Here is a 25415-nt window from a genome sequence, read left to right as displayed (position 1 = left end):
GCCCCATCCCCGTCCTTCCTCCTCCGCTCCCCGCCAATAGCCGCTCCCCGGTCCTATCCACCAATCAGAGCGAGCGGCTCTAGGTGCCGTCAGCCAATGAGCGCGGCGGCGCGGGGCGGCGGGCAGCGGATGGTATCCCTCCGCCGTCCGCCCCGCTCGGTGTGCGCGCGCGCGCCCTCCTAGTTCGCGCGGCCCCTTTTTCTCCCTCCGCCACCCGCAGCAGCAGGAGCCGCCGCCGCCGCCGCCCCCGCCCCGCCAGGCCGCTGCCGCGCACCCCTCCCGCGTCTGCAGGGCAGGCCCGGCTTTCTTCCCTTCCCCTCCCTCCCCTCCTCCGGCCCGCCCCGCTCCCCCCCCCCCCCTCCCTTCCCCTCCCTCCCGCCTCCCGCCGCCGGCGCCGGAGCCGCCACGCCGCCGCCATGGAGCTCATCACCATCCTGGAGAAGACGGTCTCGCCGGGTAGGGCGCGGCGGCGGCCGGCGGAGGGGGGCGGGTAGGCCAGACCGGGCGGGGCGGGGGCCGCGTACCCCTGAGGCGGCGGTTGAGGCCCCGGCAGGGCGTGGGCGGCGGGGAGGCGGCGGGGCGGCCGGGCCGGGGGCGGGAGGGACCGGGGCCGGAGTGGGGAGCGGGCCGGGCCGCGGTGCTACCGTTGGGGCCTGAGGGCCGGGCCCTGCGCTCCCGCTGACTGACGCCGGTTCCCCTCCCCCCCCCCCCACCGCAGACCGATCCGAGCTCGAGGCGGCGCAGAAGTTCCTGGAGCAGGCGGCCATCGAGAACCTGGTGAGCGGCCGGGGGCGGTGGGGCCGGGCCGGGGACGGCGGGGCTGGGGCAGGGGCCGGGGCCGGTGGCGGGCGCTCCCCTCCCCCTCCCCCCCCCCCGCCCCGCCCGGCCAGGCCGAACCGCCATGGAGCGCAGCCTACCCTGCCCGCGCCCGGCCGCCGCGCCTGGCCAATAGCAACGCGTCCTCCTCCCCTCCCAGCCAATAGGAACGCGGCGCCGGGCGGGCGGGTGGGCGGTGCCGGCTGCGGGAGCGGCCGCGGGCCATGTGCGGCCGCGGCCATCGCTGCCCCGGGCGCCGCCCGGCCCTGCCGCGCCCCCCGGCCCTGCCGCCCCCCGGCCCCGCTCCCGGGCTCGGCTGCCTCCCCCCGGAGCCGCTGGGGGGTGGGGGTGGCCCCGGAGCCCCGCCGGCCCGGGGAGGGGGGGGGGGTCAGGGGAGGTCAGGGGCGGCGGGCGGGGAGGGGAAGGGGGGGGGGGCGCGCAGCCCGAGGCGGGGGTCCTGCTGGGCAGCCGCTGGGCATGCGGTGCTCCTCGTCACCCGCTTTAAAATAAAATTGAAAAAAAAAATGAAAAAAAAAATTAAAAACCCCAAAAAGCAAAAAAAAAAAAAAATAATGGGGGGGGAACCAACCCATTCCCCCCGGTGCCCCCGGGGTTTGGGGGGGTGGGGGTGGTGGTGGCGCTGAGCTCGCAGGGATCCAGGGAGATTTTTGCTTAGTCAAGGTGTGATGGTGCTGCAGCTGCCCCAGGGCTGGGTTTGGTGCAGGGGACATGGGGGTCTCCCACTCACCTTTCCATGGCCAGCAGCACGGGCATCCTCCGCGGGGCTGGGGGGGGTCACGGCGCCTTTATTCCTATTGCTCCGCTTTCAGGGGTGTGCCATGTCCCCTGGTATCAGGTTTGATGGAGCCTTTGTGCTAAACCTGGGGTTTGAGTCAAAATTCCCTAAATTGCTGCTTCTTACATCTCACAATTCCCACCCCACCCCCCCCACCCCCCCCCAACAAGCCCCCTGGATCTGTGCATGTGAAGTTTCGGGGCGATGTGCTCGGGCTGCTCATCATCCTGAGTCGAGGGATGCACTAATTTCTGCAGGAAGGATGCACTAATTTCATTTAGACTTGCAGCCTGGCGAGAGGCAGGTCGGGGCAGCCAGCGGAACTTGTGCTGGGACCTGCATGTGACCTGGTGGGATGTGGGACGGTCCCACCTCGGGAAGGGCAGGGGCTGAGGGGCTCCCCGCAGGTGGCAGGGGTGCTCAGGGGCTTGGCGCTGCAGGAGGATGAGGCAGGAGGGTCAGGGTGTGGGGCTGGGGGCTGCTCCCCACCCCCACCCCCCACCCCCCCCCGGGTCTGTGGTGGGTGGGAAGGGGTAGGAGGTACGGGGTCAAGCCAGAGGTTCTGCGCCCAGGCCTGTGAGCGACCTCCCAGCTGATGGAGGTGCGTCTGCAGAGCAGCTTGTTCTTCCTCGTCATCCTCCTCCTCCTCCCCGTTGTTAATTTAGACCCTTTTCTGAGATTTTCATTGACACTTCTGTGGGTGTGGGAGCTGAGGTCGTACGCATCTGCATCTGCTTTGAGTCTCAAGGCTGGAAGCCTTAATGTGGTGCTTCTCTTGTTTTAGCTAAAATTATTCTTAAAGCTCCATGAAAAGACACTCTTTTTTTTTTTTTTTTTTTTTTTTAATTTATTTATTGCTAATTTATGAGTGAGAAATCCAAGGACGCTTCTTCACCTTTGCGTTTTAGTACAGTTTTCTTCTCAAAGGTGGCAGCAACATTTTTATCTTGTCCTGTGAACTTTTTTTGAATGGTTCCCCACTTTCATTAAAATCGGTGTATAAAACGTGAGCAATCCTGATGGCTGGGAAGTGGCTTCATGTGGTATATTTGTAGGGTTTTATCTATTGCATTAAAATATCAGTGTCTTTAACAGCCTACACCCATCACTTCAAGTGGTCCTGCAATTTTTGTTTCCAAATTCTGCAATTTCCATGTTGAAGAGCAATGGATAGCCCAAGTAAAAATTTTTTTCAATGATCAAGCCCAGCTTTTCCAAAATACGCAGAGTGCAGGGTGCTGGGCTTTTGAAAGTTAAATTAGCTTTAGGAAGGGCTTGGAGTTAGCTTTAGGAAAGGCTTGGAGTTAGCTTTAGGAAGGGCTTTTTGGTGCCCTAAAAGCTTTGTTATGTGTCTGAAGTTGTTACAGAGGCTATAGACGTGGGTTACGTCTGACTATATGTTAAACGTTTTCAGGAAAACTGTGTTCCTGCTTGGTGTGAGATGGCTTTGAAAGCGGTGCAGCTGTTTCCACTATTTCCTAGAAAGGTTTTCTTATTCGGCAAGACGCTTCCCAGGGCCAGCGAAATGGAAATGCTTCGCTGCTGAAACTTTAGCTGTGCCTTGTACCCAGCGGAAGCCTCTGAAATGTAAAGCTGTCAAATCGGGAAGGGGTTTAAATGCGGAGGCATTTCTCACTAGCTCGCACCAAAAGCAAGTGGCATGGATGTCAGGTATTTTTATCCCTGTGGACCCGTTTTTTGCGGGGAGCCGTCTTCATCTATGTCTGTGCACCTCTGAATGCAGAAAAGGGAGTTTGTCATCCTGCAAACCTATTTGTAACACGCCAGAGGAGCATCTGACTTCACTTGGATGGTGGTTTGGGTGTTCGCTGTGAAGCGAGGAAGTAGGTGGCAGAGAGTTACCCTTTGCCACGCTTGATATCCATCCAGAAAATACATATCTTGGCATATGACCCCAGCAGTTTATTTAAAGGAATCCTTAAAGCAGGCAGGAGCACGGAAGGTAACAGTCTCTCGAATAAGCTAAAAAAGACCCAGCAAAGTCAGTGCCTACTTACGTTGCCTTCCAGCGGTTCTAATTAGGAGCTTAACGCCCGTAATCTTGGGATAGAGCCGCCATCCTTGCGCGGCGGCGGCGCTTTGCTGTCGGGCTGGTGGAGAAGGAGCTCCCCGTGGGTCACGGGCTCTTCGATGGGTGGCTGGGGAGGGGGTTGTCCCCTTGCGGGTGGGACAGGGGGGTGGGCGCTGAGCCCTGCTCTCTCCCCAGCCGACCTTCCTGGTGGAACTGTCCAGAGTGCTGGCAAATCCCGGCAACAGCCAGGTTGCCCGCGTGGCGGCCGGCTTGCAGATCAAGAACTCCCTGACATCCAAGGACCCCGACATCAAGGCTCAGTACCAACAGAGATGGCTCGCCATCGACGCCAACGCCCGCAGGGAAGTAAAGAACTACGTAAGTTTTGTGATTTCAGGTTCTTCGCCTGTCGCTTGCTCACGGGGGGGCGGTGAGCGATGAACGTCGCGCCCATCCTTTCCCACCCGAGGGGTCTTCTGCTGGCTGCTCCCTTTTCTGACACAAGCAGCATCACCTGCACTTGCTTGGGCGCTTTGGTGCTCGTGGCTTGTTTCCTCTGTGCATGTATCGGGGTAAAAGCATGGCAGCGGGTACGAGGCTGCTGCTTTTCAGTCCACACCTATAAAGGCTTTTACAAGGAGCCTCCGAATAGTTGTGCAGCTGTGGGAGCTGATGGGCACGGCTTCCCCATGGGGTGATGGCAGCTGGGCTGGGGTTGGCTTCTTCCTACACTCAAACAGCTTCCCCAGCTGTTTCACAATCCACGTTAACGTCATTGAGGCGTGCTCTGTGTCCGAACACACGTGTTTACATGAGACCTAGCAAATTCTACGAGTAGAATAGGGTCAAACATTTGCAAGTTGTAAAGGGGAAATGATATTCTTGAATTTTCACGCAGCTGGGGAATTTGCCTGATGAATCCTGTGCTGTTGGATAGCTGACGTTCAGGATTTGCGATGGCAGAAGTGGTGCCTTGCTGGGTTTTGGCTGGTGGGGAGCAAAGGTGTGCAGCATTCTGTAAAGAGATATGAGTTGGCTGCACACTTTACATATATTTTTTCTGTTGATAGAATCTGCAGCTAGCAGAAGGAGGTGGGGCAAGCATGGTGGTGATAGCGAAGGGGCAACTTACACTGTGAATGGGAGCTGTGGTGGTGGGTACTGGTGCTAACAAAACCAGTTCATTACTGTTTTCTGTCAAGAAACAATAGGAGTACGGTATTTAAGTGGATATATGGAAAATGAAGGCGTATAACTGGCAGTGCTGAAAAATGCACGCCCCTCCATATTTTTAAGTAACAGTTATTGAAGAATACCCCCAAAAAATACCATTCTTCTAATTGATTGCTATTAAAATGAAAGGAAATTATTCAGCCCTATTCAGATTATCTTGGCATAAACAGCCCGGTATTTGAGGAGGGGGATTTTTAAACCATAGTTTGTTTAGCTTTCGCAATTTTGCTTTGTAGTATGAGCAGGGAGGAATTGTTGGGTGAGTCATCGTTGTGCGCTACGGCGTGTAGCATTGTGTCCGGGATTTAAAGGATGTGGTAGAAGGACGTGTGATGGCACAGCTGTATCTGGCTTCCTGAAAGGGGCAGCCGTGGCCACGTTCATTTCAGAGATGATTTGCCCGTGGTCACGGCTGTGTTTGCAGCAGGAGAAAGCAGAAAACCAAATTGCTTTACTGGGGAGGGGTCATGTTTGGGTAACACCGAGCGAAGGCTTCGGTGGGGAGGCAGCGCCCGTTTCCCTTCGGTCACTGACATCAAACCGTTGCCTGCTGATCTGTCCCGCAGGTTTTGCAAACGTTGGGGACAGAAACGTACCGGCCCAGCTCAGCCTCGCAGTGTGTGGCCGGCATCGCCTGCGCAGAGATCCCCATGAATCAGTGGCCTGAACTCATTCCCCAGTTGGTAGCGAACGTTACGAACCAGCACAGTACGGAGCACATGAAAGAGTCGACGTTGGAGGCCATTGGATACATCTGTCAGGATATCGTGAGTACATTTTACGTGTTATGGTGGGCACGTTTTAAGTATTATCCTGAGCACGTTTTAAGTGCTGGCCCAGCCTCTCCCCAGCACAGTTCTCTCTTCCAGCCTTCCCTTTCTCCCACCTCTACGCCCCGTAGGCTCTGATGCTTCCCTCTGGCTGTCCTTTAATGTTTCTCCGGAGGATGCCTCTGTGCTGGCAGAGCGATGGGCAGTAAACGCGCGGGGATGGTGTCTGAACGGACTGACCCGCTTTCGCAGCTGAAATCCAGGTCACCTTCCATAAGGTGCAGATTTAAATCTATACGTCGCTGCGGCCGTGTGACGATGAGGGCTGCTGTTGTAAAACTTCAGCTGAACGTCCACTTGTGTCAAATGTGATGAGTGATAATCATTTGATTCCTTTTTGTGTTGGGGAAGCCCGACAGCTCCCCTCGTCTTGCGTGGGGACTCCCTCTATTCGTAATTTAGGAATTTTTGATGCGCGGGCAGGAATGTTGAGCTCTGAGGCACCTTCTGCAAAAGGTCTCGCGGTTCTATCAGCGTAGCTTGCAGCATCGCCCTGAGTTGCATCAAGTGTCTTGTGTAGATTCCGTGCAAAAACCCTGTGCGCTGCCTGACCACTGGAAAACAGAAGTGGCTGCTGCTTTGTTGGTGCCACTGAATGCCTGGGAGAACGTATGTGTCGCTGGTTGAACCTCCGGCGTAGTGAGGTAGAAAGAGAAACATTCGGTTTGGTGCTTTCATCAGGCTGCAGGGGACTGGTTTTACTGAGGGGAGGGGGTGGTTGCTTCGTGGAAGGGCGGATGGAATAAAAGAGGAGCTCCCCAGCTGTGTGTGGGGAGAGCTCCAGGTTGTTTGTAGCCAGTCTGGGCAAGGCGTGAGCGCGTGTTCCGTGTTTCTTCGGGTGGTTTGTATCCTTGGCCTCCAGAGTTTTGGATACCCTGGCTTGCTGGTTGGGTGTTTTGTAACCAAGATCTCTTGGAGCTTTGTCGTTTGTTAGTCACGTTGTGATACAGTTTGTGACGGGAGTTTGGGAACCTACTGCTGCATAAATCCTGATGTAACAACACTGTTATTTGGGCATCTCGCGGTCTTTAAATTCACCACCAAGAAAAATTAATCTTTAGTCTTATGTTCCCAGCTTTATTCTTGAAGCCATACATGCTTAACAGTTCCCTGTCCTTGCTGCTGGTCCCAGCAATGTGGTTTTGCCCTAGATCTAAAAAAATTGGCAACTTTACCAATAAAAATCTCAACCACAACTGCTGGCATGGGCTTCTGCCCAGCGTATAAAGGAGCTGGAAATCAGTCACGTGTGTTTTACCTTCCTGATGGAATGAAGTCAAGCAGTCTAGAGCTTGTTGGCTGTTATTTGGGACAGTGGCATTGATTTGGCATGGACACCTTGAGTGTCTGGAGTGTTTGCGCTCAGTTCAGTCTCCTCTTCCCTGTCCCAGAACCTGTAGAGGTGGAATGGTGTACGAATTCCTTGCAGTTGTCTTCTGGTCCTGCCAGTGAACAAAGAGCTTCTTGGCCTTAACGTCTTAAAACTTCGACTTGTAGATTTCAGGATCCAACTTAGTGCTTTAAAATGTGGAGAAGGCTATTCAGCTGGCAAATAACTCGATCAACGCTTCTTTTAGGATCCAGAGCAGCTTCAGGACAAATCCAATGAGATCCTGACAGCCATCATCCAGGGAATGAGAAAGGAAGAGCCCAGCAACAATGTGAAGCTAGCAGCTACTAACGCACTCCTGAACTCTTTGGAATTCACCAAAGCAAACTTTGACAAAGAGGTGAGGGGGTCCCGATTCTTGACCTAAAACTCCAGGGTTGAATCCACGGTCTATGATGAGAAATCATGCACCACGCTGAGTTTTGATGCATAATTCTGTTGCAACTGAGACTTGGATTCATTTCTGTAAAGCCGGGATGTTCTTGTGGTGGTGAAGAAATGCTGTGGGAATCTTCAGAGATTCATCAATGGAAAGGGAGCGTCGTTGAGTTGGGGTTTTTTGGTTTTTTTTGGTTAAATTTGAACTGACCTTAGAGTTTAGCCTATGAGACGCTCTGCTTCCTAATCAAACTCAACCCTAATGCTGCTGTAAGAGCACAAGCTTGGATCAGCACTTTCTTTCGAGTGGTGTGGCAGCAATCCAGATTTAACTTTGCCTCTGAAAATCGCTGGGGGAGGAAGGCCTGCAAGAGTCTTCAGAGCAGGGGCCTCAGAACCAGGGTCTTTTCAGAACAGACAAATCAATAGATTTTTTTTTTTTTTTTTTTTTCTTGGATTAAGTCTATCCTCTGGGTCTCTACCAGGGAGAGCGTGGGGAAGATGGAATTAATGTTGAGCCTTCAGCTAAGAAGGTCTTTTAATGACACCTTTCCCTGGTCAACTGTTCAGTGGAGGTTGATGGGGATCCGCTAGAGTCTTTCAGAGTTTGAGGTGGGAGGTGCACGATCCATTCGGAGTGGATTTCTGTGGGGCTGCAGGACCGTAAAGAACCTGGGCCCAAGTCTGTTCCTTCCTACCCAAATGCAAGTATCCAGGTACGGCCCCGCAAGGAATTTATGTCCTGACTGAGCTTTGAGGTTTCTTGAACAATTCCTGAAATACTTCAGGAAACAGCAGGGCTTTCTCTTCTCCCCCCAAAAAGCTGGTGTCTTTAGGTCTGCTGTATCTATCTAAGGCTTTTTAAAATGGAAGCTTGGGATTCTCCTCTTGGAGAAGAAATTATTTAAAATACTGCAGTGAATAGTACCTGTACCGTTCCTTGATCTTTAGAAATGCTGCATGAGCGATTGTCTTAGTCCAGGCTCAAAGTCCACCCTCCACAGGAGGACTTGCAAAGACTTCTAATGATTTTTGTAAGGCAGTTCTAACGTTCTTTTATTTCTTCTTCTAGTCTGAAAGGCACTTTATTATGCAAGTAGTCTGTGAAGCAACGCAGTGTCCAGATACGAGGGTGAGTGAAATTAAATGCTTGATTTGCCGCTGCAGCTTTCTGGGGATCCAGGCTAGAACCTCCAGCATCAACAAACAGTTGAAAAGCGTTACCTGAAATAAACAGTAATTCTGTTAAACCGTTGGTGCACATGTAAGTGCTCAAACAAAATGGGTTGTAAAGTTAGAAGCAGTAAACTACTAGGAGGGTTTAAGTCACGTATGAAAGACCTTACTAGGTAAGGAGGAAACTAAATCAGCAGGAAGGCTGGGTTATTCAGCTGCTTGGTTTTGAAAGCGCTCGGAAAGGTCACGTCTTTGATCCATTTTCTACTCTGGCAGGTACGAGTGGCTGCCTTACAGAATTTGGTGAAGATAATGTCCCTTTATTATCAGTATATGGAGACGTACATGGGTCCTGCGCTTTTTGCTGTGAGTATTCGGGTTTCTCGTGTGCGGTTGCCTGATCTCCCCGTACTCCTTTGTCCTAATGTCAGAGGAAAAGTTTCTTTCGATCCTGGTTTGTTCTTCTTTCTTCGGCTGCGACTGCACGCTGTGAATCCCTCTCCTAGCAAAATCCATAAAACCAACATCGGGGTTTCAGACTTGAGACTCCCAAAGTCAGGACGGTGCAGGTTGCTTGACTGGCTCTGCAGCCCTCCTGGGGTGCTGGTGGCTGGTAAACCTCGAGATGAGGAGATTGTTTTTGGAACAATAACTAACGTGGCATCCAATTTTAGGCAATCTTGAATCTCCTGTCAGTTGGGGCACGTGTTTCAGGAGAAATAACTTGTTCAATGTCCTTCTCTTCCCCCTCCTTGCTTTCGTGTTTCTCAAGATAACTATCGAAGCAATGAAAAGTGACATAGATGAGGTGGCTCTCCAGGGGATAGAGTTCTGGTCAAACGTCTGCGATGAGGAGATGGACCTGGCTATAGAGGCGTCTGAGGTGAGCTCCAAACGCCCGTGAGCTTCTCTTTGGGAATGCCGAGCCACATGCAGAAGTCCTGCTGCTCTCCCAAGTGGAATGGTGTGGGAGAGCCCATCAGAGCCCCCCGTGCGGCACGCCTGGGTCCGTGACGGGGCACCGTGCGCCACTCCGATGCGACGTGACGCATGGCTGTGACAGAAGCTGAGCCCCCAGCTGCGGGAAGCCCACCCGCCTGGGTTTGTAGCTGCTCACCAGGGTCCCGGCGGCTGTCGGAGCCAGGGTTCTGCTGGGGGTGACAAGACACAAAGCTCGTAGCCAACGTTGCGCAGGGGCTGCCATTTGGCGTTCCCTTGAAGGACTCTTTATTCTGTAGGCTCTGCAGCCTGACAAAGTTCTTCGTGTAGCTTGAATACAGCCCCTTTTGCTCACTAGATTACGAGCTGCCTTTTTAAGTGAGCAAAACGGTTTTACTGCCAGCCTAGCTGGGAATTGAAACTACTGGAGATAAAGCTTCTCTGACAGGTTTGATGAGAACACGCTGTGACACCCGAGTGCTAGCTTTCTGCAAACGGTACCTGACAGCTACCTGATTCCATTTTAGCCTTCAAAAGTCAACTCGAGCTGCTTCTGTGAGGTTAACCCAAACGTGCATTAAGCGTGTGTACTAGGCATAGTATAATACCAGAAGGTTCTCGGTATCCTGAAGATCTTTGAGCTGTTGCTTCATTAAGACAGCATCTTGAATGGAGATATACGTACCGCACAGAACGGAGAGCGTTCCTTGAGCTACCTGCTCTCCTGGAGGCCTGGCAGACTCTGTTACACCAACATGTAAGAAATACGGGGTCTGTTACAGGCACGAGGGACTTGGTCCTACTCCAGTGCGCAAAAAGATTGATCGCATTCTAGATAATACATTATTTATAAGTATAAAATTATAGGATGAAAGTAATCATCCCATACAATGGATGGGGCTGGAGAGGAATTTGGGGTCTTGTTCTGCATGCAGATGCTGTTTGCATAAATTAGCTGTAGAGATCAATAATAGCTTAAACTTTGAAGGGCTCTAGATGAATCATATCCATCTTTAAAAGGGGCTAAATATATATTTATGTTGAATGCCCAAAAGAGTAAGGATAGCAAGGATAAAAGGACAGGCGGCAGCACGTAGGTCTAGTTTATGTGCTGCAAACCTTTTGCTGCTTCTGCTTGGGGTCATTTGTTAATTATACATAACTTCAAACTGAAAATATTTATATTTGTACCATGTGAGGAGGGGCTCTCTACGTGTATGGAATGCCAAATTGAACTTGCTGATGGAATATCTAACTGGCATGGGTGCAGGGTGTCCTTGAGGTTCCCGTGTCTTACGATAATGTAAGGTTTGTGCTGGGGAGGAAAGTGTGCAGAAGACAAATTTGCATCTACTGGAGTTGGTAATTCAGACCTCGGGCCTATGTAGCCACTGAGCATCATTTTGTAACCTTTTATTTCTAGGCAGCAGAGCAAGGAAGGCCTCCAGAGCACACTAGCAAATTTTACGCGAAGGGAGCGCTACAGTATTTGGTCCCGATTCTAACACAAACGTTAACGAAACAGGTGAGTTGCGAAATCCCCACTGCGTGTCCACCAAAACCACCTCCTGCGCCTGCTGGCAAGTTCTGGGGCAGCGATGCTGCTGTTGCGCGGAGGAAGAAATTGTCAGTGGAGGCCGTTGCTCCCTTGCATAGGTGACTCCTTGGTCCCAAAGGTGCTTTAGGTCCCCTTGGGTCGTTTTTGAAGAGCATCTGTAGTGGTGGTCCTCAGTCTGCCCCAAGGCATCACATCACGCACCACCGACCGAGCGATGCATCGTTTTTTAGGGCTGAGACTGCGGGCAGGGTCGTTTTCGTGCTGAATACTGTTAACAAATGCTTGTATTTATGGTTTCCGGAGGGGTTTGGTAGTTATCTGTATTCCTAATGAAACCTTTGTGAAATTAAAACCGACGTGCACTCTCTGCGTCATTTGAGATCCAATTTCTGGAATTCTTTGGCTTTACTTCTTGAACGGTGAGGCCCGTGTTTATTTAGTGCCCGTTAAACCCTTCACAGGGACTTATTTGGACTGTGTTTCACAGTCTAATCAAAATTAATGGAATCGCTTGCTACAGCAGGTCTAATTATAAAATAAAACTGTTAATTAAGCCATACAGGATGGAGTTCATTTGTCTTCTTGCAATGAACTGGGAAAACGCACGGTCCTCTCAGTGAATCCAGGGAATTGTTTCCCTGTTTTTGTTGTTTAGAGTCCAGGGAATTGTTTCCCTGTCCGCTCGGATGCGGAGATTAAATTGCAGGAGGTTCTGAAGTGCTTGTTAAAAGGGGAAAGATAAAACAGATAAGAGAAGGCAGGTACACAGCTTCAAAAGGAATTTGGTAAGTGGCTGAGCTAACACCCGGGGAAATGAGCTATTTAACCGGTACAGTGGGCTGCTGCGCCAGGCGGTGGCATGGATCAAAGGAACAAAATCCCAACCTCGATGGGAGAGGAGCAGATCTGGAAGATGCATGAGGCTGCTGTAGGTGCGTCGGTGCGTCACAAAAGCGCGAGCAGCCTCACGCCGGGCTGGATGAGGTGTGGCTGATGCGAGTAACTCGGGTTGCCGGAGATGTAGCTAGCACTTCCAGACCGGAATTAATTTCTAAATATAGCACTTGGTAATAAGGGAGCAGTAGATCCAGCAGGATGCTGCTGCCTGTGATTGGGAAGGGATATTTTCCCCAAGACTGACCAGGGGTGCTCTCCTCCTAGGATGAAAACGACGATGATGACGACTGGAATCCCTGCAAAGCGGCGGGTGTCTGCCTCATGCTTCTGGCGACCTGCTGCGAAGACGACATTGTTCCTCACGTGCTGCCCTTTATTAAAGAACACATTAAAAATCCAGATTGGCGATACAGAGATGCGGCTGTGATGGCTTTTGGGTGCATTTTGGAAGGACCAGAGCCTAACCAGCTCAAACCACTAGTCATACAGGTAAGATTTATTGCGTTCCCTTGGAGGCTTGTAGAGCGAAAACTTTCTGCTTTCTTTGGAGGGCGCCTGCTTTGCACGTTGCTGTTCTTAATGGAAAGCAAAAGGATCCACCTTTTGATCATGCTTTAGAGAGATTTGGCAGGCTTAGGGTGGGTGGTTTGGTTATGGAGCTCTGATCCGCAGCGACGGGATGCCTGACTCCGTGTGCCTCAGTTCTCAAGTCTTACCCCTGGGAAATAACCTGATGAATCTTAAAATACCAGAACAACAGCTCAACTGGATCAAGACTGTCCCATCCGTCGGTAGCTCAAAGGGGATATGCTAAACCCAGAAACAGCAGCAAATTCATATTTCCAGATATCGCGCGTGATCTCATCTTTCTCCTGTCTGCGGTTCCGTTCCAGGCAATGCCGACTTTAATAGAATTAATGAAGGACCCCAGCGTTGTGGTTCGAGACACGACTGCTTGGACCGTGGGCAGGATTTGTGAGATGCTTCCCGAAGCTGCCATCAATGACATTTACCTCGCTCCACTGCTGCAGTGTCTGATGGAGGGTCTGAGCGCGGAGCCCAGGGTGGCCTCCAACGTCTGCTGGGTAAGGCGGCTGCTGGACCCGAGAGAAGTTTCGAGCACCGAGGGGAATGCAGCTCATCTTCCCATCCGTGAATACACACGCGGATGTGTAATGCACGCTGAAATGGATGGCAGAGGTGACTCATGGCTCGGTCACCCAGCACGCGCAAGTGTGGTTAACAGTGAATTATCTGGGGGCTGCTTTGTGGCTCTGGTAGGAAAGAGTAAAGGGGAAAAACGGATTTTTAATTTTTTTTTAAGGAGGAAACTGCTCATGTTCGCTGGGCGTAGAAGCTGCCCTCAGTTTGAGAATTCTATGCGAACTGGTGCGATGGCTGTTCAGAACAGGCACGCTGGGGTTTAGCTTTTTTTCTTGGGGGCGGCTGGGTTGTTCGCTTCATCTTAAGGGAGAGACGAGACACCTCGTTTTCCATCACCAAAGCCCGTGTCTGCAGTGGTTCCAGGGCCGAGCTGAGGAGCAGGAGGGTTTGGTTTGGTACACTTGGAGAGCTGCAGTCCCTCGGGCTGGGTTGCTAACTTCACTCCCATCGTCATCACGATACACGTCTACTACCGAGTAGCAGAGCTGATTTTTCGCTGTGAAGAGGCTGTGTCCCTTACTGCCTTTTACGAGAGCTGCTCAGTAAGAATTGAGCTAGAGATGAGTATTTGCGTGTCAAAACAAGTTTGAGAAATGAGAGAATTTGTTCTCTTCATATTCCAGAGGTTTGAAGGCTTCTAGTCAGCGCAGAAGCTTTTCCCCAATCCGTCGATCCTGGCAAAAGTCCACGTAGCTGTGGCTTTTGTCTTCTGAAGAGGACGACTGCGATGTGTTTTTTAGACTGAAATGAAAGTCAGGAGGCTTTCAGCTCCTCTGAGCTGTCTCCGAGCAGTTACGAGTGCTCCGCAGTCGGGAAGCGGAGCAATCCGCAGCCCTGTCCAAACCGGGATTTTAACTTGGGAGGGTGATGATGCTGGGGAGGGGGTAGGGTCTGCTGTCCGTACCCCGTGAGGTCCAGTCAGTCTGCCCCTGACCCCGTTTGATCCTGGCAGCTACCAGTTATCGAGACCAGGAACGCTGCCTCGCCGTTAACGTTACCTCGGAAATCTGGGAAAATTTGGCCACCGTTGCACCAAGTCCTGTGCCCTGGGCAGTTAGCTGTTGGTGACGGGAGCTGTTAAGCCTGCGTGTGTTTGGGGGGTTTCTTTGGGGTGGTTTTGTTAGAAAGCGGCTGGATCGTGTGTTTTTGGGGTGAACTCAGCTGGGTAATCGCGACGGTGCTTCTGTGTTTCAGGCGTTCTCTAGTCTTGCTGAAGCTGCCTATGAAGCTGCAGATGTAGCTGATGATCAGGAAGAACCAGCAACCTATTGCTTATCCTCTTCGTTTGAGCTAATAGTTCAGAAACTTCTGGAGACTGCAGATAGGTAATACAAAACTGCCTGGCTTCAGCTCTGCAAAGATGCTTTTATTTATTTTTTTTTAATTGTTATTATTATTACTTCAGGCTCTTGGTGCTCTTGCAGCTTAGATCTGAATGGTGTTTTATCAGAACCGGGCTTTTTTGGGATCATGTGGCATATTGAATGCTAATCCCTGGGAAGGGAGCCGTTCACACGGGATGAGTTCTCGGTGGTTTGTCCCTACCTGCTTTAATAGGTCCGGGGTTTCTCCAGGAGTGCCCCTTCCCTGTTGCACTTCGAAGCCTCTGAGCACAGTTGAAGGCTACGCACATTTAGTCAGAGCCTCTTCCAGGTTGGCTTAGGAGGCCGCTGGATAATCAGAATTGCAGCAAGACATAATTAGGACGATCCAAACCGTATCGTCCAGTTGTTTTACTGTGCTTGCTCCGCGCCGTGGCTGTTGCTGTAGCGTCACATCCACCCCATCAGCACCGGCTGCTCCCGGAGGAGATGAGGACCCGGTTAGGCTGGGTACCCTCCTTTGCCCAACTAAACTGAAGCGTAAAGAGATGAGGCAAAATACTTATCTCAGTTCTGCAGCTGCAAAAACTAAAGGTAATACTGAAGTTTTATGCGACCTTCGAGGCAGGATACATCTTGACAGCTCGGAGTTCAATCCTTGGATCAGTCCAGGCGCCTGTTGAAGCCTTTTGCTGCAGGACTCCTTCTCCTTACGCGGTGTCCCTGTCTGAACGGTTCAAAGTCTAAACTCTTCCCGTCTAATTTACATCCGACCAGCAGCGTGGTGTCTAGCTCAAGGCTCTGAAGCCCATCAGTCATCTTAGCGCAGATTTCAGCTGTCTTTATTTCAAATTTGACACCCTCGCTGACGGCTGGGAGGGATGGCGGTGTGTAATGTATGCTGCTCACCTCCCGAGACCATCTCCTCCCAGGCGGGGGAGAGGTGGCTTTGAGGCTTTTTTTTTTCTCTTCCTGCACTTGCTGCCGATGCCTGAAGATCCTGGAAGTCATTATTAACAGCAAATGGAAAAAAAAAAAAAAAATGTTCCAAAAGTGGCTTCACAAATTTCATTTACTTTCAAGTCTTGGAATACAGGCGTGCAAGTGCTTCTGCTTGTCACAACACTAAAATCTAGCTGTTACCGATTTACTAAAAAAAAAATAAAATCTCTGTTTCTAAGCAAGCTTGAGCACTGGGAGCTGCAAATGTATTCCTTCTGTTACAGGCCTGATGGACACCAGAATAACTTGAGGAGTTCTGCATATGAATCTCTGATGGAAATAGTGAAAAACAGTGCCAAGGACTGTTACCCTGCTGTCCAAAAGACAACTCTGGTCATTATGGAACGACTTCAGCAAGTGCTGCAGATGGAGGTAAGGCAACGGGGTTGTAAACCCCCGTTACGGTGAGGAGGTTGAGGAAACTCAGGTGTGGTGGTGGCTTTATCTGGTGTAGGGGGGTTAAAAAAAAAAAAAAAAAAAAAAAAAAAAAGTTTTGGTGCTGACTGCGTATAGTATGGTATAAGGTGGTATTTTGGTTTTTTTATATCGATAGGTAGATAAGTTTCCGAACAGCACTTCTTGTCTTAAATTGGAAGAAACATTCAGAATTGAATCTCTGGAACTCTTAGTGCCATCAAAATCTGCTGGGCTTGCACGGACCATGGTGCAGGCTTTTCACGTGCGGCATTTTGTTCTTTTTCAGTCTCATATCCAGAGCACTTCTGACAGAATCCAGTTCAATGATCTTCAGTCTCTTCTTTGTGCTACTCTACAGGTAAGTTCCCATCTCCTGCACTCGTGGGTATGGGCGAGAGGTGATTTTTTTCGAGACGTTTCTATGCCCCTGGGGACGCAGTCGTGGTCCTGTTGACGAGCTCTGCGTAAGAAAATTGGATCTTGTGTCCCAGCTGATGTGTAGGAGGTGATGCAAGGTTCAGAAGGCTTCAGTGGAACAGGACTCGGGAAATTTAGGGCAATATGGATAAAGAACACCATATGCAGCATGGTAGAGATTGTATATGCCTTCAGATTGGCTCTTAGGTGGCTACAGGCTGAACAATCACTTTGGTTGGCACAGACGAAAAAACTCCATAATGGCTTTAATTTGTTCATCTGCCTCTTGTGGTTGGTGTTCTTATTTAAAACGGCACTAATTAAAATGCACTGAGTGCCCTTGAAATTAAACATCTGGTAATGAAGGGCCCCTGTGACTCGGAGTGCCAGTGCATTGCAGTTCCTCCCCTTACTCCTACAAAACAGCCACTTTGGGGGGTTTTGGCCCCCCAAACTGCTCAGGCGAGTCCTCAGCTCGCCTTTTCTGAACTCACGTGGTGTCTGATGCTGAGGCTTTCCTGTCTGCGCTGCAGGAGGGGTGCTCCTGTGCTGTCATGCCTAGCTTATTAACGGTGACGAGCTTTAAAACTCTGATAAGACGCAGGTTCAGCGTCAGCGCAGCTCGGGGAAGAAAGGAGTGTTTTCTTCTGGAGGTGTAACCGGAGCGCTGTGTAACCTGAAATAAAAGCAGGGCAGAGCACTTCCCTCTATCAGATTTATCCCTTTGGGGGTGGGGTGGGGGTGCCTGTTCGCTGCGGTTCCCTGCCGTTCCTCGTAGCCCAGGCGCAAGAGCCTTTTCCTCGCCCACAGGTGACAACAGCCGGTTTGTATCTGGGTTTGCTTCCTGTCCTCTTCAGCGAGGTTAGGAGGTCTCCGGGGGGTTGTCTCCAGGTTGTTTTGAGACACCGGTAACTCCATCCTCCTCATTCAAAAGCCCACGGCATCAGCAGTTCCTTCCACTCGCCAGTTTTGGGGATAATTTATCAAATAATGGGTAGATGGGAATAATCTGCCTTTCCATGGGCTTTAACACGGAGGCTTCCATACTGGAATCTCCTTTTGGCCCAGCGTGATCACTGATCCTTTCAGGACGGCGTTGTTTGCCTGTCGGAAGCGTAGGACAGGTGGAATTAAACTGCTAGTTCTAATTTGTAAACGTTGTGGTTTTTCATTATTGCAAAATCCGAACCGTCAGTATTTCCATTAGTTGCAGCAGATCCTTAAGTACCACTCGGCGGAAGCCAGCAGAGAGACTCTTTTTGGTGTTACATAGTCAAATATACTATTTTGTTACATAACTTTTTCCTCTTCTGCTGGAAATAAAATTCTGAACATCCACCAGAGGAAAAACATTTGTTAATCTTTAAAAGGAATGAGAAAATCAAGACCAATTATTTAAACAGTCAAAGTCAATCTCTTCGGAGTGACTCAGTTCGAAGAAGCAGACTTGAAATCATTATTTTCCTCCGCAGGTTAAGCAATCAGTCTTTCTCGTTTCATAGGAAATGCAAATTTATTTGAAATCGGGATCCGTCAGAGCTGTGTTCTCTAGTTCACATGCTGGAAGGGGATGGTCAGAGCTGTGCCGTGGGAGCAGAGCGTAGGTTAAGCTCGGGATAAACTCACCTGGGGATGCTGCTGTGGTCCTTCTGCTCTGTAACAGAGAGCACATGTGGGCTCACCAGCCTGCTCTGCTTGTGTCTAAGTGTAAGAACTGCCTCTGCTCTCTCCAGAAATCAGTTTTGCTTTTCGGTGCTAAACATGTTCCTGTAAACGTATTTTGCGTTGGTAGTATGTTAATTTATTCTCCATTCATCCTGGCTGGGAGAGGTTTGACTGCAGTTAGCGGTAAGGACACGCTTATGTCGGAGTTGAACAAGCAGCATTTCTGAAGTTTTAATTCCGTGGTTTAGAAGCAAAGCTTATGTGCAACCCATACTTGGCAGCCGGAGATCGCAGTCACGTTGCTGCGATGGAAAAGGGCTTTTTTTTTTTTTTTTTTTTTTTTAATGGGGCCAAATTTGGGCTGGTCGCATTTAATGCCAGCTTAGAAATGGAAAGCCTGGAGAATAGCCTATGCAGCAGGAAAGGTGGATTCAGCTTGTTCTGTAGCTGGAAAATTGAATGCGGCTAAAATGAATGGGACTCTGCGCTTGCACTGACAAAGCATATTTTTGCAGCCACAGAGTTCAAACAGCAGCTTCGCTTTTAGCAGCCCGACGTGGTCACGAGTGTTCGGAGCTAGCGCAGGGGATGTAAAGGCGTGAGCCAGCCTCGCATAGATGGAAGCGATGACAATACTTTTTTTTTTTTTTTTTTTTTTTCTCCTTTCCCACTTAGAATGTCCTCCGGAAGGTCCAGCACCAGGATGCTTTGCAGATCTCGGATGTGGTGATGGCATCTCTGCTGAGAATGTTCCAGAGCACAGCGGGCTCGGGGGGCGTGCAGGAGGATGCCTTGATGGCAGTCAGCACCCTGGTGGAAGGTCAGTATTGTGCCGCGGGGCGAGGCAGAGCTGCCTCGCTGCCTTCTCCGCTTGAAAACACGTTGAAAAACATTATCCTGGTTTTCCTTGAGGAACAGTTGTGACCACACGTCTCGCCACGTCTGTGGAGCCGAGGCTGGCTGGCTGGGCTAGGCTGCGGTCGGTGATCGGATGGGTCGGTTGTGGTTCATGATGTAGCTACGATGCAAATTCTGCCAGGAAAAAACACTGCGCAGGGCCAAGCCCGACGGGGACCTGGTCTCCTCGTGGTGCTGCAGGACGGATTCAACGTTATCTTAACGATTAGTGCTCGCCGCTGCCTGTGACCCACGGCAGTTTGGTCAGCGGTGGATTTATAGTCGTCGTTCTTGCCTAGAAGAAGTCACAGCAGCAGTGGTGGGCGTTGGAGTGGGTTGGGCTAGGCAAAGGAAGTCCAGTTTGGGCTGTGGTGGTCCAGGCAGTTTGAGCTCGGTGGTTCAGGTTTAGAGGCTGGTGGCAGTGGCGTCATCCGGAGCTCTAGGGACGCACGTGTGAAAGCTGAGGCGCCGCTGGAAGGCTGTACGTCAGCTCGTTGCCTGACGCTCCTGCCTTGTCCGATGAAAGCCGTGCGTGATTTGGAAATGGCCTTCAGGGAGATGAGTTTGTAGAGATGCTGCTTTGAATCCTCCTTTTTTCCTGAGGCTGTTACCCTGGCTAGCCTGCGGGGCTCTGGGCAGGTGACAGGACCCGTTTCTGGTAGAATCGCAGGATGGTTGGGGGCAGAAGGGACCTTAAAGCCCACCTGCTTCCAGCCCCCTGCCCTGGGCAGGGGCACCTGCTGCTAGACCAGGTTTCTCCAAGCCGCATCCAGCCTGGCCTTGGACAATTCCGTGCCTGATTGCTGAGGACACGGAGCACCTTGTAATTGTGGCAGAGCTTAATTTTGGCATTTTGGAGTTGGCTCCTGCCAACAGTAGCACGTGCCGGAGAGCCAGCCCGTGGTGGGTACCCGGGCAGCCTTCAGGGGGATTGCCTGAGGAAGCTGGGAAGGGAATGAGGAGGCTGGGTGGGATCGTTGTGAGCCCACCAGCAAGTAAATGTGAAAGTTGTGTATCCTCTTGGGACACAAGCCTTTTCGCTTTGGGATAGGTAAGGCTGCGTGCGTGGTCTTGGCAATGCAAGTGACTTGAGGAGGTAGGAGCTGGCGGAGGGGAGCTGAAGTATTTTACTTTGGATATTGCCTAAATGGAAACATCCCGCAGAGCGCCGGGCGTGACCTGCGCGGCTCTAACGAGGTCGAGCAGCTCTTTCCAGAAGGAAGATGTTAGATGCTGTGGCCATAAAGCCGTGTGAAAAGGCGTAGAGTTTTCAGCTGGGTGCAACGTAACCATGCCGGGCGCTGTCAGAAGTGTGCTGCCACATCCCTCTCCCGGGTCTGCACAGCTGGGAAGATCTCAACGTCCTTTCTGAGCGCAGGAGGGGGGTGTCTGCCTTCAGAGGCCTGCAAGGAATCGAGCAATTTCATCTCAAACGTTTAGTCCAGATGGACACGTTTCACTAACGCTCAGTCATCGCGTGATGTCTAGTGGAGAATTAATTTCTTGTGCTTCTGTGGATGGTGCGGGTACCGGGTTTGGGTGGGATGGAATGGTGGGCTTCTGTCCTGTGGAACTCCAGCAAATATGTCACAGGTCGGGATTTTCTTCTAACTAGAATATTTTCCCTGCACAGTCTTAGGTGGAGAGTTTCTGAAGTACATGGATGCCTTCAAACCGTTCCTTGGCATCGGACTGAAGAACTATGCCGAGTACCAGGTAGAGGTCAAACCAGGCAGCCCCGTGCTCACAACATCTAAATCCTTCTCTGCTCCCAGGTGCTGGGTTCAGCAGGTGCATCCGTGAGACACCACAGCTTCTGGTGATGAAACCAAACCCGGAGCCCCCTAGACTTTTCTCTAATTACTGGCCACATGCGCAAATTCAGTCTCTGCTCTGTTTAATTAGTGGAAGGCTTTCGTCGTGACACCTCGGTTTTCACGGTGGCTGCATATTAGTTGGCCTCGGTGAGGGAAGAGGTGGCTGCCGGTGCTGTGGTTCCTTTAGAAGGCCAAGGCACGGCACTCGGCGAGGGGTGGGTGTTCAGACCGCCCGGCTGCTGCGTTTGGCAGCGTTTGTTCAGAGCGGGGACCTGTCGCTTTGGCGGCTGGATCTCCTGCCCTCCCCCTTGGCTGAAGCTCTTTGCAGCTGTGTGACACAAACGAAGCAGGGACTCGTCAGCTAGATGAGATGAGGGTGGTTGTTCTTGGTGGTGCGATGGCTGCACCATTGCTTGGTGCTTTAATAAGCTGTTGAGGATGGAGCGTGGAGGCCTGACTCACTGGGTGGGTGTCTCTCTTGCTGTTCTGTTTGCAGGTTTGTCTGGCTGCGGTGGGCCTGGTGGGTGACTTGTGCCGAGCCCTGCAATCCAACATCTTGCCTTTTTGCGACGAGGTTATGCAGCTGCTCCTGGAGAACTTGGGGGTGAGTGTTTACCTTCTCATTAGCCAGTTAGTAACAGTTGGCTTGCACGCTGAGAAGAAAGTGGGAGGTGGGAGAAGCAGAAGTGTTAGGCATGCTCTGAAGATCTTGTGTTTGACAACTTTTTTGCTTACTATTTGAATGGAATCCAGATTTATTGGGGGTAAGGATTTACACTTCAAGTCCGTGTCTTGATGTATTAGCTTCCCCCCCTCCCGCTTCAAAAGAAGTCCAACTGGAGGGCGCTGAAATCTCTTCCAGAACGAAAACGTTCATCGGTCTGTGAAGCCTCAGATCCTCTCGGTGTTTGGCGATATCGCCCTTGCCATCGGAGGAGAATTTAAGAAGTACCTAGACGTCGTGCTGAACACCCTGCAGCAGGCCTCCCAGGCGCAGGTCGATAAGGTAAGCCGCCGGGGCACGCTCCGTGAAAATCCCGGACGAGGGAGGGCTGTGCCTGCGCCGCCGGGGCGTTGCTGCAGGATGCTCTCCCGTTGCCTTCCCAGTCCGACTACGACATGGTGGATTACCTGAACGAGTTGAGGGAGGGCTGCCTGGAAGCTTACACCGGCATCATCCAGGGACTGAAAGGAGACCAAGAAAACGTCCATCGTGAGTAGCCTGTGCTGCCGTGTCGGCTCTGTGCCCAAAATGACAAAGGGAGGTAGGAAGAACTCTGCTTGGACGAGCTGCTTCACGGTTGTTGTCACGTCCATGGGCACATCCTCGTGTATTCCCATCCGTGTGGGTGTGAATGTTCCGCTGCTGTGAGCAGGGAGTGGGTTTAGAGCCCTTCGCTTACGATTCCTCTTCCTCTGGCAGTTTTTCCCCTCCCCGTCTCCAAGAGCCTGCCTAGGGTCCGATCCTGCCTGCCCAGGGGTGGGCTGGGGTCCCTTTTGAAGGGCATGAGCCGTGTTTCACCCCGCTCTGACAAAGCTCTTTGCTTTCAGCGGACGTGATGCTGGTGCAGCCCAGAGTAGAATTTATTCTGTCTTACATCGACCACATCGCTGGAGATGAGGATCACACCGACGGAGTAGTGGCGTGTGCTGCCGGACTCATAGGGTAAGCATCCTGATCTGATTTCAACCGACAGCAGGCTCGTTAGGTAGATAAAAAAAAAAAATCTTTGTACAACTGCCTTAAATGTTTGAGGCTGCGTTTTTATGACTGTCTGAAGCGTTTAACATCAGGTTGGAGTTTTTTTACCGTCTGGTGTTGGATGTTTAACCCAAGGTGTGAAGCGGTCACGCAGGGTGAGGGTCCTTCAGCTGACAGGGTGAGAACCAGTAGGTAGGAGTGAAAGTTGGACGTGTGTTCCAGGAATCCCGGCCAGATCTAGGGTTTTTCCAGGATGACCTGGGCTTAAAAACAAAACACCCCACCCTCGATGCCCTGGGTGCGGAGGAACTCGGGTCAGGGTGTTTTAATCTTTTCTATTGAATTTAGGAAGAGCTGACGGGCAACACTGGGGACATCGGTCTTTGGACAGGAGATTGAATGTCTCCGGTTAGTCACAATTTCAGAGAACTGTTCAGCTCTCCTCCTGCTGAAATTAGTGACCATATGCAGCATTTTAAAAAGGACATTAGCTGTGAGTCAGATTTCTTTTTGCTAGCAAGAGCCGATCGGAGTGGTGCTGGCACATCTGTTTGTGGTGCTCAGCCTCAAAGCCTCTCTTTCTTCTTCAGGGATTTGTGTACAGCGTTTGGAAAAGATGTACTGAAATTAGTAGAAGCTAGACCCATGATACATGAACTGCTAACTGAAGGAAGAAGATCCAAGACGAACAAAACAAAAACCCTTGCTACCTGGGCAACTAAAGAACTGAGAAAACTGAAGAATCAAGCTTGGTAAGGGATGACACCCACCTCTTTTTACACACCCACCCACCTTTTCATGTGGCGTAATTATAAAATCGGCTAAACTCCTGAGCCTAGGAGAGCCGCCGCACAAAAGCCTTGTTCTCTAGAAGGTTGGGTCGGGTTTATTTTGCTGTAAACAAGCCCCGTCGATCAGAACAAACACCAGCCCCAGGGAGGCGGCGAAGGCGCTTGGCTTTGGGCAGCCCAGGGGAGGGCGGCTGGCACCGGGTGGTGCGTCGCCCTTGCGCGTCCTGCGCTCCTCCAGGCACGCTGGAGTCCAAGCCTCGGCTCCTCGGTCCTACCTGCAGTCCAGGGAGCGCCGGGGTGATGCTCTCAGCCTTACGGTTTAGTTCGAGCCAGCCCTGGGCGGAGGCAGGGTGGTCCTTAGGGGTCCCTTCCCACCTGAGATGCTCTGTGGTTCTGCCGAAGCGCCCTTTGAAAAGAGCAGATGGTGGGGGGGGGGGGGGGAGTGTGATGGTGTGTCTGCTCTAGCTTCCTCGCCCCCTCCCGAGAAACTCCTCGGTGCCCCTGTTCTTTCTCTTCTGCAAAGTCAATTTTTCCCCACTCTCTGCTAGTCCGACCTCCCCAGCGTGGGCTTTCCTGGTGTTGGGGTTCTTGTTTGATGAGCCCTTTCTGCTTGCAGATCTGTTACCATTGGGATGACACCCGAGACCCCCACTGGAAATCTCCAATCTTTTGAAAAAACCCGGAAGTGAGGAGTGTGCACGGATGCTGAATGTTTGGGAATGAGAGGATGAGTGAGTGAGGCTTGAAACACACCACATTGAAAATCCCGCCACAGCCCCAGCAGCAGCACTGACCTGCGCAGGGAACCTGCCGTCGGCCACCGTCGGGAAGAGGGAGCGAGCGATCCCTGGCCGAGTCACGAGCGAGTCTCTTCTTCCGACAGACCAGGACTGGCTTCTCCGTCGTGGCCGGCGCAGAAGGGGGGAGCGGCCGGTTTGGAGGAGAGGAAAACTGGGTTCAGCTGTGGTGCTCTTGGGCTGAGGTCTGGTGTTGGCTGCTGGAGAGAGAGACGGAGCCGGGGTCTCCAGCCGCCTGCCGTCACCTTTGCCACACGATGCTGTCGGTGCATGGGATAAAAGGAGGGGGTGAAGGATTTTCAGTCTAGGAGTGAGTGTGTGTGAATGAGGCGGTATCCACATTCTCAACTTCAAGTCATTGCAGTTTATCTTTTCCCGAGAAAAAAAAAAAAAAAATAATAATAAAAAAGGGTTAGCTGTTGCATTTCATAAACTAACCGAAGTTCAGTCTACTGATGCAGCGTAAGAGATGTAAAAAAGAAAAGAGGAAAAAAAAAAAAAAAAAGAGAAAAAAAAAAAGAAGAAAAAAAAAAAAAAAAGGAAAGTCGCTCTTTAGGGCTTTTTATTTTAGGGAAACACTGACGAATGTTCAGAGCTCCCGTTCTGAGTGACGCTTTTCATGATCTCGTTTCATCAAAGCGCCTTTCCTTCCTTAATATTGTTCAACTGTGAATGTAGAAATGGGGGAAAAACAAAACTCTTGCGTTAGAGGGAATAGAAATAAATTGTCTAACAAGATTTCAGGCTTCAAACAAACACAAACAAACATTAAGTGCTCCGAATTGGCAGTGAGAACGCAAAGGGAAAGATCTCTCCTGACTTGTACTGTAGCAGCCCGAACACCCACAAAAATTGTGCCAAAGAGTTGAAAAACAAAATAAAACTTCAGGTAATATTTTGGATTGCAAAATGAGGATAAATTCAATGTTCAAACAAAATCTGATAAAATGCCATTTGGAAACTGCTTGGCCTTTTGTGCTCTTTATTTGATCAAATTTAATGTGGTATTGGTCTCTTGCTGCACTTCAAAAACAAAAAAAAAGGAAAAAATAAATTTATATAAAATATATATATACTGACTTGAGCTTACACAAGACGGCACTTGTAAAAGGTTATATTTTTCCACTGCAGTTGAAGATTAATAAAATGGTGTCAAACATTCCCCAATACTTCCTTTTTGTATTCTTGGTCTTTCCAGTAAAAGGGGAACCCATTAATTTTTTTTTATTATTATTTTTCAATAGAGTAGTAACAGTCTGATGGGCAACTCGGAAATTAATTGGCTGTTTGCTGCTTCCCCAGTCATGCAACGTCTTTATTTTCACATGAAGGATCAGAATCTCTCATTTCCTCTTAAATGAGACTTTTGCTTTTGAGGA

The 25415-nt window shown here is 50.9% G+C and overlaps 1 protein-coding gene across 2 annotated transcripts; it reads left to right on the top strand.

Annotated features, from left to right (window-relative positions):
* The first annotated feature begins 145 nt into the window (after nt 1-145).
* Nucleotides 146-25205, top strand: KPNB1 (karyopherin subunit beta 1). Of its 2 annotated transcripts, XM_055789882.1 has the most exons (22): nt 148-456; nt 719-777; nt 3840-4022; nt 5444-5644; nt 7285-7437; nt 8548-8607; nt 8928-9017; nt 9424-9534; nt 11014-11115; nt 12310-12534; nt 12939-13130; nt 14404-14534; nt 15758-15905; nt 16237-16308; nt 18708-18852; nt 20563-20645; nt 21243-21350; nt 21609-21752; nt 21854-21959; nt 22298-22412; nt 23039-23200; nt 23856-25205. In XM_055789882.1, coding segments are annotated over exons 1-22 (2631 nt in total). In that variant the 5' UTR covers nt 148-416; the 3' UTR covers nt 23857-25205. The 2 variants fall into 2 exon arrangements, with proteins under 2 accessions (XP_055645856.1, XP_055645857.1); XM_055789881.1 differs by lacking the exon at nt 23856-25205 and having other exon boundaries at nt 146-456; nt 23039-23204.
* Nucleotides 25206-25415: the final 210 nt, after the last annotated feature.

This window comes from Falco peregrinus, chromosome 18 (assembly GCF_023634155.1).
Source record: "Falco peregrinus isolate bFalPer1 chromosome 18, bFalPer1.pri, whole genome shotgun sequence".
NCBI classification, from domain to species: domain Eukaryota; kingdom Metazoa; phylum Chordata; class Aves; order Falconiformes; family Falconidae; genus Falco; species Falco peregrinus.
Note: the sequence above shows the minus strand (reverse complement) of the source record. Positions and strands in the feature narration are given on the sequence as shown.

Bases quoted from the DNA above. Each gene is read 5' to 3' on its own strand.
- KPNB1 (XM_055789881.1), top strand. From the start codon at position 417: ATGGAGCTCATCACCATCCTGGAGAAGACGGTCTCGCCGG. The intron at 457-718 runs GTAGGGCGCGGC...CCCCCACCGCAG, and splicing joins GGAGAAGACGGTCTCGCCGG to ACCGATCCGAGCTCGAGGCG. The intron at 18,853-20,562 runs GTCAGTATTGTG...TTCCCTGCACAG, and splicing joins AGTCAGCACCCTGGTGGAAG to TCTTAGGTGGAGAGTTTCTG.